Consider the following 13,381-nt stretch of genomic DNA (forward strand, 5'->3'; position numbering starts at 1 on the left):
AGAACCAAGCAGGTTCAAAAAGAGCCTAGAACTACACACAAGCGAAACAAAACAAAACAAAACAAACAAAAAAAAGAGAGAGGGAGGAGTCAAACTCTGTTGTCTCAAAGTCTCAAATGAAATGCATACAAAGAATGAAAAAAAGAAGGGCCTTAAGACACAGTTCACTCATGAGAGGGACCTGTCTGTCCATGTGCAATTTGTTACTGGAGCTCCCAGTGGCGTCAGTTAAAGTACTCGTGCCGAGCCAACATATGACATTTTAGAAGTTGATTCTACTTGTATGGGGGGGACAGACCACAGAATATTTTTAAAAGAAATATATTTTTAAATATTACTTTTAAAGAAGGAATAGTTTGTAACTTTCTTTCTAAGTCATCTTGTTTGGAAAGCAAAATGCTATCAAAGTTAACAGTAGCAATACTAAAACAGTACAATGGTTTATTATCCTTTTTTCTTCACCTTATTATACTCCACATGAAGCTTTTCTTGCTCATTTTCTAATTTATCCTTGATATTCTTCTGTTCAGCCATATTCTCCTGGATTTGAATCATGCGCATATTTCTCTCTATTTAAAAGAAAACTGCATTATTTCCTATCCTTGGATATATTTTCAAGTTTTATGCACTGAAAAAAGTGAAGTAATGAAAAATATAAAACCATAACAACACAAAACCACAAAACTATAGCCTATAGGTTTATTACACAGACTTGAGCAGAATGAACAGTCATAACATTTACGTTTTGCTGCATAAATAGTATAGTTATTTAAATGGTGAGCTTTGATCAGCCATCTAGTGAACAGTCCCAAAGTAAGCTACTCCACATAGAAATGGAGGAAAATGTAAGAAAAAAAAATTATACCGAAAGGTACCTAAGCTTCCACTCCCTTCTTAGCAAAGATAGTTTAGCCTCCTGTTTATAGTTGAAAGATTTTCTTCTTTTCTGAAATGTCTTTTTAAAAAAATAACTTTCTGTGTAAATAGATACCAAGCAATAATACACCTGACCTAAAAAGTCATAATTTATATTTATCTATTAATAACAATGAAATACAAGTAAAATTAAAAAGCCAATGAATTAGCACAGTACAAATACAGCAAAGTGATAATTTTTCATTGAGAAAAACATGCAATTTTCATCCTTACCAAGGTAATAATTCACAAAATCAGCAGTGAGAGCTGGTTGTTTATGTTTTCTTCTTCCATCAACACTGGAACTAGTATCTGAAGTATCCACTGGAAAAATGTCTGTACTAATTCCCATTAATTCAGCTTTGCGCATAAGCTTACGTATGGCTGAAGCACTGCTAGTAAGTGGTCGTGGTAGCTTCTCCCTGGGAACCCAGGCCTGAGGCCTGGTGGTGCGGGCCAGCTCCGCCTTGGCACGATACTGCTGTAGCCTGGCATTGATTCGAGCCTGCAATAAAGAACTCCATAAATGAAAAACATAAGGGAACAATTCAAAATTGGTTTTGAGTTACATCCTTTTGGAACACATCTGCATTTTATTTTCATTTTAAAAGCCGCACGATCTAATCAATGCCGTTTTCATTCTGGAACTCTATGACTCAAGAAATAGCCACTGATAGAGACATTTGATTTTACTTCAAAACACATACACAAATAACATTATCCTTTCACTAGCTTTTGGAGCTATGCACAGGTTTCTTGATGAGATTTCCCTACCAATGAAAGTAACACAAATGATTGCTGGCTTTCAGACAATCCCTTCTAATAATGATAATTTGATGGGACTGTGAAAACTCACTACTGGGAAAAGCCTTGGCTGACCTATCAAAAATACATTTAGATACACTTTAAATTGGTATCTATGTGAGCTTTTGGTAATTAAACTGGTATCTATGAGGTATTGATGAAGAGCATTTTTGCCATTTTAGAAGTTCCTAAGAAAGGATGTTTTCTCAATGTCATATCTCTTATAAATGTTAAACTAGCCAATTATAATGTGCCAAAACCACAACCCAAACAGAAGTGAAGTAGGCAAGAGAAGCTCACAATATATATTGTTGATGACATCTGTATATTTGTGACCATCTGGGAGATCTACCCCAGAAGATCAAGTTGTTACTGACAGTTGGAAAACACTGTCTGGCAGGAACTCTATGTAGTGGCAATTCTGGCAGAAAATGACATCAACATACAAACCTTCAGAGGCAAAACTCCAGCTGACTATCAGTTAGAAGTTGTTTACTTGACTGCAGAAAGAAGAAACTAAACTAATCCAACTGCCCCACCATATGGTATGAGATTCTCCTGAGACAAAAGCAAAAAAGTGTGCATATATATACACACTATGGTTAAGGAACATCTCTGAATACAAATAGAATCATTGACAGTAATATTACAGACATTACCTTACTAGGTCTTGAACACTAATGACCAAGAAACACGGCACATGTGGCTTGCAGGCCAGCTCTGACTCCAAGGGCTTTTTTCTCGGACCCACAGCAGCAAGCAACAGATCCACCTACAGCCACCACCTCTTTTTATTCTCCACTGGAAGGACCACGGACGGTTTATAGCTTCCTCAGCTAAGACGCTTCTTTACTGACTACATGCTCAGTTCTGAAACCCCTGGGGTCATTTAAGATGTCATACAACTGTATACCCAGAGCCTTATTCCAGAAATAGATGACAGATTAAAATGACTAATGTTTAAATGGAATCCTGAACTCAAGTTACCTGGATTTAAGCAATTTTCAAGTATACGCTTTACTCAAGGAATGTACATTTCCTTTATTGATATAAAAAAAGTATTTCAATGTAGAACATCTTTCAACAATCAATAACAGTCCTAGACAGTTTTGTATATTACACTCTTTAGAGGGATTTACTTTCTTGGGGCACATGAATTGCCAGGTCATTGGCTCAGTTATTCCTGCCTGGGCTACAAAGCACCAAATGTCCATTTTTTCTCCTTCAAAAGTGTGCCTCAAAAATCCGCTTTCACAATACCAGATAAATGACTTGTACAACTGCATACTTATTTATGTTAGCTCAATGTTTGTAAACCTTACTTAAGCCTATAAAATCCCTTGGAAGTGAGCTTTTGTATGTACACACATTATACACACTATATATATATATATATATATAAATTTACTTCTTAATCTTTTTTTCCCAGACTAAGTTGTCTCAAGACTCTCATTTCTCAGACAAAATCCTAATTTAACAAAGATGGTTGAATTTACTGGTGGAATTTTAATTTCCTCATGCAGACAACATATGGTAAAGTAAGGGGTGAATTTATATGTACTTTGTGTCATCTCCCCAGTCAGACATTTCTAGTATGTATTAAGTACCCCTTACAGTTCTGCATTTCTAAAAAGGCACAGAAACCACTCAAAGACAAACAATTATTTCATAAAATCCCAATACATACAACTGGACATGGAAATGGATTTTTCAAGCATTCAATCTGTTTCCATCCATGTAAACTCAGGCACACACACAATACTAATGCAAACTCATACTATACCACAGCCATCAATAGTGAAATCAAGTGGTTTTACAAAATGTATGCAAGTTATCAAAATTGTATCAAGGTGCCTGTGACACCATGTCACGTAACTCCACCTGCAGTTTTCAGCATCCATTCTTTCAGTTTCCAAACATTTAATCCAAATAATTTAGATTAAAAAATCTGCAGGGTCTTGGTTTGGGGGAAAGAGGAGAAAGAGAGGGAAATGCTGGGAATTTATCAGCATTATCAGCCCTGCATAACAAATGCCTGAAAACAGAGCTAGTAAGCCCTGTTGGGCTCAAACTGATTTTGCACAGCCAGCACCTACCATTATGTTGGGTAGTATTCGTATTATTGTGATTTCTCTGCTACACAGGTGCATTTCACATAATTGAGAGCTGAGTGTACCCAGCAAGAATTATGTAACCAGTTTTAAATCAAGCTCCACGAAGCTCAATACCCCACAGAAATATTTTATTCAAAATTCTCCTGTGATAGAGTTTGCTCATGTTCATTCTCAACTGCATAGGTGATTTTAAATTAATATTCTCTTCTCCTACTGAAAGATCTTTGAAGAACTAGAAAAGTATGATTTTTTTAAATAAAAAGTTCAATGATATGAAGACTTATTTTCTGATCATTACACTACAGTTCTCTTCAGAAAAAAAGCAGTTATTTCTCTCCCATAACTGCTTTCCATTATTTACAGCATCTGCTGCCTTCTACAACAAATTAGGCAGGATTCATTCAGATAACAAGCTGCTTTTCTACACAGGTATGATTCTTCCACACAATGCAGTTCAGCCTAAGCAGTGAAAGTAAAGTATGCCATAAATTCCTCAGAATCAGAAAAAAACAATAAAGTACACAAATTAAAACATATCAAAGTACAAAGATTCCCTCAGAAGGATTGAAACCTTTCTATCAACAGGACATTTATCAGTTGAGCTTATACAGTAACTAATAGTTTTACATAGATCTGCCACTAGACAGGGATATAGAAGTTGCCTAAGATTTTCAGACAACTCCCACTCAGCAGCACAAACTCAGTTTCTCTACCTATGTAATTTTTTTTCTAGGAAATCTTTACTGTGAAAAAACCCAGCACATAGAATTCTACTTAGGCCTACAAAAAGTGAAAAAGGATCTAACAAGAAAAAACTTTAGGCAAGCTAAACTCTTCTGCCAATTTCAAGATATTACTAAGGGAAAAAAGTTAATTTTGGTTGAACTTGGATACAGAAATACTGGACAGACTTTTTTTGTTAAGAACCTTGAACAAAATGTTAAACAAAATCTATGAATTACAATGAAAATGTAATTACCAACTTTTTGCCACACAACCAAAGTGAGAGTTTTTAATTCAGACAAGCATAGGTATCCCTATTTGATAATTAGTTTATTGAGAATTCTTAGAGACCAAAACTGACAAATAATTCACTGCTTTGTTAAACGACCATGCACTATCAATATATTTCACATTTCATTTCCTACTATAATAACGATTTCCCATCCTCTTCATTTCTTTCTTGTTTAACATGGATGATTAATACAGTCGCATTTGTGTCATGAATACAATACCTGAGCTTCTGGTGAAAGCTGTTTTTCTCTTTCCTGCAAGGACATTTTACAGTAAGATTGTAATGCCAAGTAGTTCTTCCGCTTCCATTTTCTGTCTAACCTGTCCGCATGCTGTTTACAATAAGCAAAAAAAGGGTCAGCTATATCCTGTTTCAGAGAAAACAAAGGGGAAGGAACGAAAATAAAGTAAGACATACAAGGCCAAAAGGCTCTGAACAGCACAAACATTCTGGCAATCAGCTCACATGTTCAAATAGACATGTTTTTAAAAACAACTAATATGTATGTTTCTAAATTTTGTCATGTTGGTGTAATTTACCATATAAAGTGTTTTTCTATTGTTTTCATTGCATGACCCTAAACGTTTTTAAATGCATTAACTATTTAACTCTACTGTTCAATCTCTGTACTATTTTCTCATTCCCAGAAAAAACAGCAGAAGACATTCCCAAGTACAAATCCCTTTAACATATAACATGTATTGTTAACTTCCTGTTGCTTCACTGTGTCTTTTGCATTACATCCTACAAGGGATTAACAATTCTGAATAATACAAAAGGCAATACATTTGGTTTTCTCAAACGATTTTCCAAATGTTTTTGGTGGCTATAACTCCACGTGATTTATCATCTCTCAGTTGATTTTTCTTTTTCCATTTTTCATTCTTTGCTCCATCAGATATGCACATTATCATGGCTGTAAGTTTATAGCGACTTTTAGCACTTGCAAACCTTGCAAGCAGACTACAAATATCTGAGCCATGACGAGATAGGGTTTGAGAAGTATATTTCATTGCCAGTATATTTTCAAAAGTGTAGAAACATCATCATAAATCTACAGACTAAGAAGAAAAACTTAAAGCAATCTTCCTTCATAAAGTAATAAAAATATTAATAAATAATTTGCCTATCAAATTTTCCCTTACTCCACCTATAAAACACAGACCAATAAAATCTACGCAGGCTTTCCTTACAAACATATTTTATTTTGATTTAGATTTTCAGTGTGTGACAATTTACTTCCAAAAATTAGCAGCAACCTAAAATTAGATTGGGTGAGGCCTTGATTAAAAATATTTTGGTTACAGAAAATGTAACAAAATTTTAAGGTGGAAAAGCAAGTAAATGCATATGCCTAGGAGAAATTCACACAGAGCGTTTGAAGAATTAACATTACACATGATTTATTAGGGACAACGAGGGAATTGCGCTATCTTCCTATTTATCAGTCTCACAGAAGAAAGTATTTTTTGATTCCTTTAAGAATCACTTAGTGGTCCACTGTTTTCAGAAACAAAAGTGGCGATGTCAATAGTGCAAATAATGCTTGTTTGTGCGTTACCTGTGGTACTTTCTAAGGCCGTAAGAAGTTAAATTGTGCAGCTATGAACATGACAGTCTTAATCCCAATGATACATATCAGGATGAAATTTGGCAACCTACAAATACTTATATCGTAAAATGAATTCGAAAGTAGGAGCTTCAAATTTAAATTGCTTTAATCATATTACAGGGAGAAAACTGGTAAGAACAGATATTAAAAAAGTTATCAGTAAGTTATAAATGTTTGCTTTTCATTCTGATTCCTAAGATTAATGTTACCACAAGGAAAGTCATATACCTGTACTGCAATTTGAAGGAAATACTGGAAAACATGCATGAAAAAAATGGCACTAGAAATGTAGTTAATTTCTCAAGACAGTCTGTCCTGGTTTCGGCTGGGAGAGAGTTAATTTTCTTCCCAGTAGCTGGTATAGTGCTGTGTTTTGGATTTAGTAGGAAAATAATGTTGATAACACACTGATGTTTTCAGTTGTTGCTAAGTAGTGTTCATACTAAGTCAAGGATTTTTCAGCTTCTCATGCCCAGCCAGCAAGAAGGCTGGAGGGGCACAAGAAGCTGGGAGGGGACACCGCCAGGACAGCTGACCCAAACTGGCCAAAGGGATATTCCATACCATATGACGTCATGCTCAACATATAAAGCTGGGGGAAGAAGGGGGCGACATTCGGAATGATGGCGTTTGTCTTGCCAAGTAATCATTACATGTGATGGAGCCCTGCTTTCCTGGAGATGGCTGAGCACCTGCCTGCCGATGGGGAGTAGTGAATGAATTCCTTGTTTTGCTTTGCTTGCGCACGCAGCTTTTGCTTTACCTATTGAACTGTCTTTATCTCAACCCACGAGTTTTCTCCCTTTTACCCTTCTGATTCTCTCCCCCGTCCCACCGGGGGGGGGGGGAGTGAGCGAGCGGCTGTGTGGTGCTTAGTTGCCAGCTGGGGTTAAACCATGACACAGTCCTGTTTGGTATGAAACAGAGATTACTATACTACATAAACAGCTTGGTAAGTATGTCAGCCTAGGTGAAGTTCAAGAATTAGAGTTAGAATTCATGTCTGTATTGACTGATAGTCTATTAGGCCAACTTCTGTGTTAACCTTCTCTATCCCTTTTTCCAGGCCATTTCAAAAGGTACTCAGAGTTGGACGATTTGGTCAACAAAGAGCCCTCGCTGGACAGTCCCTTTACTTGGGCCTATGACTTGCTACCGATTTACAAAAACTTTGCTCAGGGTTAGTGAGTACAAAAGGCACAATTTCAGGTCATCTTCACAAGCTTTCAATACAACTCTTTTATTCTATCCTTTCCATAGCTACCTCTTCTGCTGCTGCTTCTGAGAGGAGGCCTTCCTTCTGAGCGCAGGTCACATGGAAATAAGCTCTGCACATCCCAGCATCACAACTAATGCATACACCAGTTCTGGCAAAACGAGGATCTTCACAAAAACTGCATTCCTTTATAAAGAAGAGTGGAAAATGCCACCGTAAATATTTCAGGTGCATTTTGCCTAATATTTGATAATTTACATCTTACATATAAAAACCAAACAGGTAAGTTTACTCCTGTGTGGTACAGAAACCAAGTATGCTGCTGACAGTTGACACTACTTAAAACTTCACCCCTTCCCAACCCCCACTATTGATTTCACTTTCAACAAGCAATGGAAAAGTGCTTAAACAACCTAAAGAGCATGTTGGATGAATTTTTATATGAACTTCCATGTCTGGTACTCCCCTTCAGAGCAACAACTAAATACCACCCAAGCAATTCATGCACAATTAATTATGTAAGTACGGTAGCATAAAACAATATTACTGCTCAGCAAATGTTCAATTGTTCAACAAGTTCAGAGGACAAACAACAAAAAAAGAGCAGTGCTCTGGATAACTGAAAGCCATAGATAATTACATAGATGGCCTTTGATAAGCAACGACTGAGGAACATATGTGTGACAATGCAGAAAGAAATACTCAAGAATCGTAAATATCAGTAAAGAAGGTTGTGATTCACTTAATTACTCCACTATGGCTACAGCTACATGCATTCTAGGCACAGCCATTTGCAACACAGCAAACTGACATCCTCGAATGTGACCTGGAAAAAAACCCCAAACTTATTTTTCAGCCAGATCAATTCCTCAGTCTGTTTCACCACAAATTCACACCAAACAGCTGTGCCAGCAAACTAGAGTGACGAGCACATAAGCAGGAACAAGCAAATGGTAACATGGGCTGCTTAAGTAGTGCTGCTATCCAGTGCATAAAGATGATCTAAAATTATACAGGTGTGCATTTCTTTATTTCTCACATGCTGAATACAGAGCAAAGCTGTGTATCACCTACAGAAAATATCTCCATGCAGAAAGTTAAACAGCAGAATGGAATGGCAAAGAAAATTCAGTGATTGAAGAATCTCAAAACACCGGATACACTGCACGAGAAGGGCACCCTTTAGCTGTGTAACAGCTATATGTAACAGATAAGAAATGAAGTGAAAAAGAATGTTGTATTAAGCTGGTTTTGCAGAGGGAAATTTAGCTAAGTAAGCTGTAACTTCCACACTTGATACAGCAAATGGCATTTGTTTACAGCTCTGCAAGAGTAACGAGTCCTCATTTGTGCAGTTCACTTTCACCTTACTCACAGTAAGAAAACATGGCCAAATTCTTAGCCCTGCTCCTATACATCACTCATGTTAATTAAAAAAAAAAAAAAAAGGCATGATTCATTGCAACAACAGTTTGTATGGTTTTGGGAGCTTACTCCAACTTTTTTTTTATACAAACATTTCTAAACAATGCTAAATGCCTCAGCAGGCCCATGCTGAACATGGTCCTGATACAGGTATGTTGTACACCGGCAATCCAAAGTGTTTTAATTTATGTATTATATGTCTTTTTAAAAATGTACTATATATTTTCATTTAGTATTCAATTTGAAAAATGAAATTGACTATGCACAAATGAAGCATTAGAGCAGCACGAGTACAATCACCTTCCCTCACATTAGCCTGATAGATATGGCTTCTCCATACTGTCTCCATTAGCTATAGAAACAGTATTTAGCAAATTACTGAGTGGTGTCCTCTGCCCATTGCAATGCTTTTCTGTACGGTTTGTGCATGATCATTTTTGATCTGGATTTAAGACATTTACATGTAAAACCATTTTAATTTTAGAGTCAATTTTCTGTTCAAGCTGAGGACCCATGTTGTTGTTTTAAATACTGCTTTGCAGAAACCTTTTTGCATGCATTCTAGCTTATAATTATATAGACCCTAAAGTACATCTGTCACTTTCTTAATCAACCTAACCTTCCATTTCTCCATTTCGCATCCCATAAATCCTCTTCACTTTCCATCCACATTTTGGCAATCTGCCACTAACTGACTTTAAAATAAAGTAATTATTATCTGTGGAAAAAATAAGGGAAATTAGGGGGAAAACATTGACAGAAATTATGGACAATTGTGGTAAGGAAAATAGAAAGAAAGAGGGAGGGAAGAGCAATGGTATAACAACCATGAACAAACTTCATCTCATTTTTAGTCCTGAACCTCACTGCAATTGCTATAAACAAGAAAAATAAAGTTGGGAAGATGTATTTTATTCTATGTAAAAATGTAAAATAAAGCTACTTGTTGGCAGTACGTCTCTTCTAAACTTACCTTGGCACCATACTTTGAATAATTCATTTCTGTAAGCGTTACTGGCCGCAGTTTGTCAATATCTCCAAATGCCACTCCTGGAACATAGAGGGCACAAACAATATGGACCCACCTAAAACAGCAGATAAAATTAGGTTACTGTTATCAACATTTTGATCCTATATTATACTCACCATTTGCAGATTTCAAAGTGCCTTGTAAATGTTACAGCTGCTACAAGAAATATGTTTGAAGGAAAGTACATTAGAAGCAGGGACAGAATGCACATTTGGAATTCAGCAGCTCACACACTGAACCATAGAGTAAGGCTTTTCAAAGCCACTGGGATTGCTCTGCCTGTCTGGATCAAGGGCTGGGCTACCATCACCTTTCTGTTCTGATGGCTCTCACGTGGGGCACCACATCGCTTTTCATGCAACATGAAACATATATGAAGATTTTGATATTACTTATAAAGCTAAGGCAGACAGATACTTTCATGATGTGGCAGGGGGTGGGAAGGGGAGGAAGAAAATTATACAGGTAGTCACAGCAACACTGAGCTCTAGGCATATAGCTATGAAGTACTTACAACACAGCATCAGACTTTGCATTGTTACAGTGACACCTGTTAGTATCACCAAAACTAACTAGTTTTGAGCAACATGGAGAGGTGTTGCAGAAATGCCTATCAAAGTCAGATGAAAAAGACTGTTACTTAGCTGTACTCTTCTTCACTGGCCATAAACAAACTGGAGGGTAATAGGTCTAAATCTTCAGCCCTGAGGGGCATAAAATGAGACAGCATGAATCTGGACCTCAGTGTCTAGTAATTAAATACAACATATGGGTAAAGGTTTCAGCCTCAAGTCTGCCTTTGACAGGCATCTTCATAATCTCCTGAAACTCTCAGTTACCAAAAGACAGCCTTGCAGCAGAAGACACATTTTCTTCCTCTTATGTAATAAACACTTTGTAAAAGATCCAACTCTCATTGACACAAACCATGAGTTAGTGACACAATCAGTTCTACACAGCATGCACGACTCAAATCAACCGAGACAAACTACTCCAAAAAATGAAGTGTTCCTCCCCAAAATAATCTTTGTTTTATCAAAATTCCAGAACTATTTGCTACCCCTTGCTAAGGCACTAGGTGGGAGCAAACTATCATAGACAGAAGGTCAAGATTGCTACTTTCTGTTATCTTAAAATATTCAAGAAAACAGCATTACAATTGCAGAGGTGTGTAGCTACCACTATGAACCTACAAGCTCCCAGATGACATGGGATACAACTAGGGACTTCGGACGTAACTGAGCTGAAATATCCTGTGTTTGACCCTTAGGCATGTACGTCAATTCAGCACTTTATAATCTTCCCAGTCATTAACATTTAACAGTAAAGGTATCACTAGTGAAGACTAAAACTTCTGTTCTGTTCTAATAGAATTATAGAATCTACTCCCTATATTCAAGAAGAGTCATGATGACACCAGAAACGCTTCTTCCCTTGGCTCTTTCATTACCCACATACTGCAATTTTCCAATCTCCTTAAATACCAGGGGTTCAGCACAGACCTGTTACCACCTACTTAAATCTGCACCCATGCTGCTGTGCTCTTTTTTCCAATCTTCTACCACTGTTTAGCCTATCTCTTCTCCCTCCTCTTTGTTTTGTGTGTCAATTAAAAAAAATTCAGTTGGGACCAGAGCAGATCCTGGGTTTAGCTGCACTTAAATAGCATATTTATTAACCTGTTATTAACTGGCTGTCTACAGATGACAGAAATACTGAAGCTGATGGTTATACTAATCAGGAGCTACATGTAACCCTGATTTCCCATGTTTCCCAAACCAGCACGTTTCTCATCAGTGGTCCTTAGACTTACAATGCTGGAATTTATCACATTCAGAATTACTAAGTTTCATGTTAATTATAGATGACTCATATGTCCAAACAGAAATTCAAAAAAAGCAAGATATGAAAGGTTCAGTAGCAAGCTTAAATATATATATATATATATATTTAAGTCTTTACAAAGGAAAACAATGATCTTGCAATATACAAAATTGGTGGACAGACTGTTTATTTAGCATTTTCCCCAAAAACAGTCCATGATAATAACAGGATAACAGAAAAATCCCAGTAAATGTAAGAAACTACTTAGAAGCCGTTAACTCACTTCACTCTATAAGAAATTTCTCAGTAAATCTAACGTAATCCACAATACTGACTGAACCAGTGTCATACCTGACAAGACTCTTTTCACCTGTGTATTTGAAAACAAGTTTTTACCCTATTGTTAAATCACTCAGGTTTGAGATGCTAAGTGGTAAAGTCCCTTGAAAACACGAAAACTTAAAACAATGAGAATAATGTATATCCCAAATACACATTTACATGCAACAACTGCATTGCTTTGTCTTTATAGATTTTACTAGGGTTCTCCACATTGTGATTTGGTCACAGCACTGTAACTACTGGAAAACTCAAAGAAAATTTAAAGTTTAAAGATGAGTTACAACCTTGTCTTTAAATAACATGGTACAAATATGACAGCAGCATGCTAGCTGCCAGAGAACAAGCTGAAATACTCAAGTGTTCTGCCAACCTTCTTACTGCTCAGATAGGGAGTAAAGTTCTTCACTGTTTTTACTACAGTATAAACACTTCAGCATGTCAGCACAACCCCCTAATTTAATACCATGTTATATGCAAAAAATAAGATTCTTCTCATTAGTATATGAAAAGTGCATCTTCTGTCTGCCTCCCCACAAAAGCAATGTAGGCACAAGATACTCCTGCAGGGGAGCAATGGAGCACCTGGTACCATCTCTGCCCTTCCACGCTGTATCCAGAACTGGCAATAGTTTGGCCTAAATCATTACCATACCTTTATGAAATATTCTTCTAGAAAAAAGCATATGTGTGTGCATAAATATGTATTTTGGTAAATAATATGCATTTACTAAAATAAATACCTCATTTAAATGAGCATATTCTACTTGTTTTCAAAAGGAATCAAAATACTTTTTTTTTTTAAAGAGCAAAATACCACACACAGAATGAGACCTGTAACCTTGAGATAAAGAGGCTGCTTGCTTGTAAATAAAAACCATCTGAATTCTGTACAGCTTCTTTTCTATACTCTTCCATTGATTTAAGATGTGTTACATAGAACAAATTTGTATAAATACAAGTTACATATCTCCACAATTACTATTCTTAACAAAAATCCAAGGTTCTGGTTGGAGATTTTTGATAGTAAGTTTTAATACAGCCTCCTAAATGTACCCTCCAAAGTTCAATATAAAGATACACATCT

The 13,381-nt window shown here is 36.4% G+C and overlaps 1 protein-coding gene across 1 annotated transcript in view; it reads right to left on the reverse strand.

Annotated features, from left to right (window-relative positions):
• The window catches only part of PHF14 (PHD finger protein 14), a 175,875-nt gene that overhangs the window by 129,900 nt on the left and 32,594 nt on the right, over positions 1-13,381 (reverse strand). The window contains exons 6-10 of the mRNA XM_050891828.1: positions 10,075-10,186; positions 7,725-7,862; positions 5,069-5,215; positions 1,150-1,420; positions 463-569 (exon numbers count right to left, since the gene is read on the reverse strand). Of these exons, the coding sequence (XP_050747785.1) occupies positions 463-569; positions 1,150-1,420; positions 5,069-5,215; positions 7,725-7,862; positions 10,075-10,186 (775 nt within the window). The remainder of the gene's footprint in view (positions 1-462; positions 570-1,149; positions 1,421-5,068; positions 5,216-7,724; positions 7,863-10,074; positions 10,187-13,381) is intronic.

Source organism: Gymnogyps californianus, chromosome 2 (genome assembly GCF_018139145.2).
Source record: "Gymnogyps californianus isolate 813 chromosome 2, ASM1813914v2, whole genome shotgun sequence".
Taxonomy (NCBI): domain Eukaryota; kingdom Metazoa; phylum Chordata; class Aves; order Accipitriformes; family Cathartidae; genus Gymnogyps; species Gymnogyps californianus.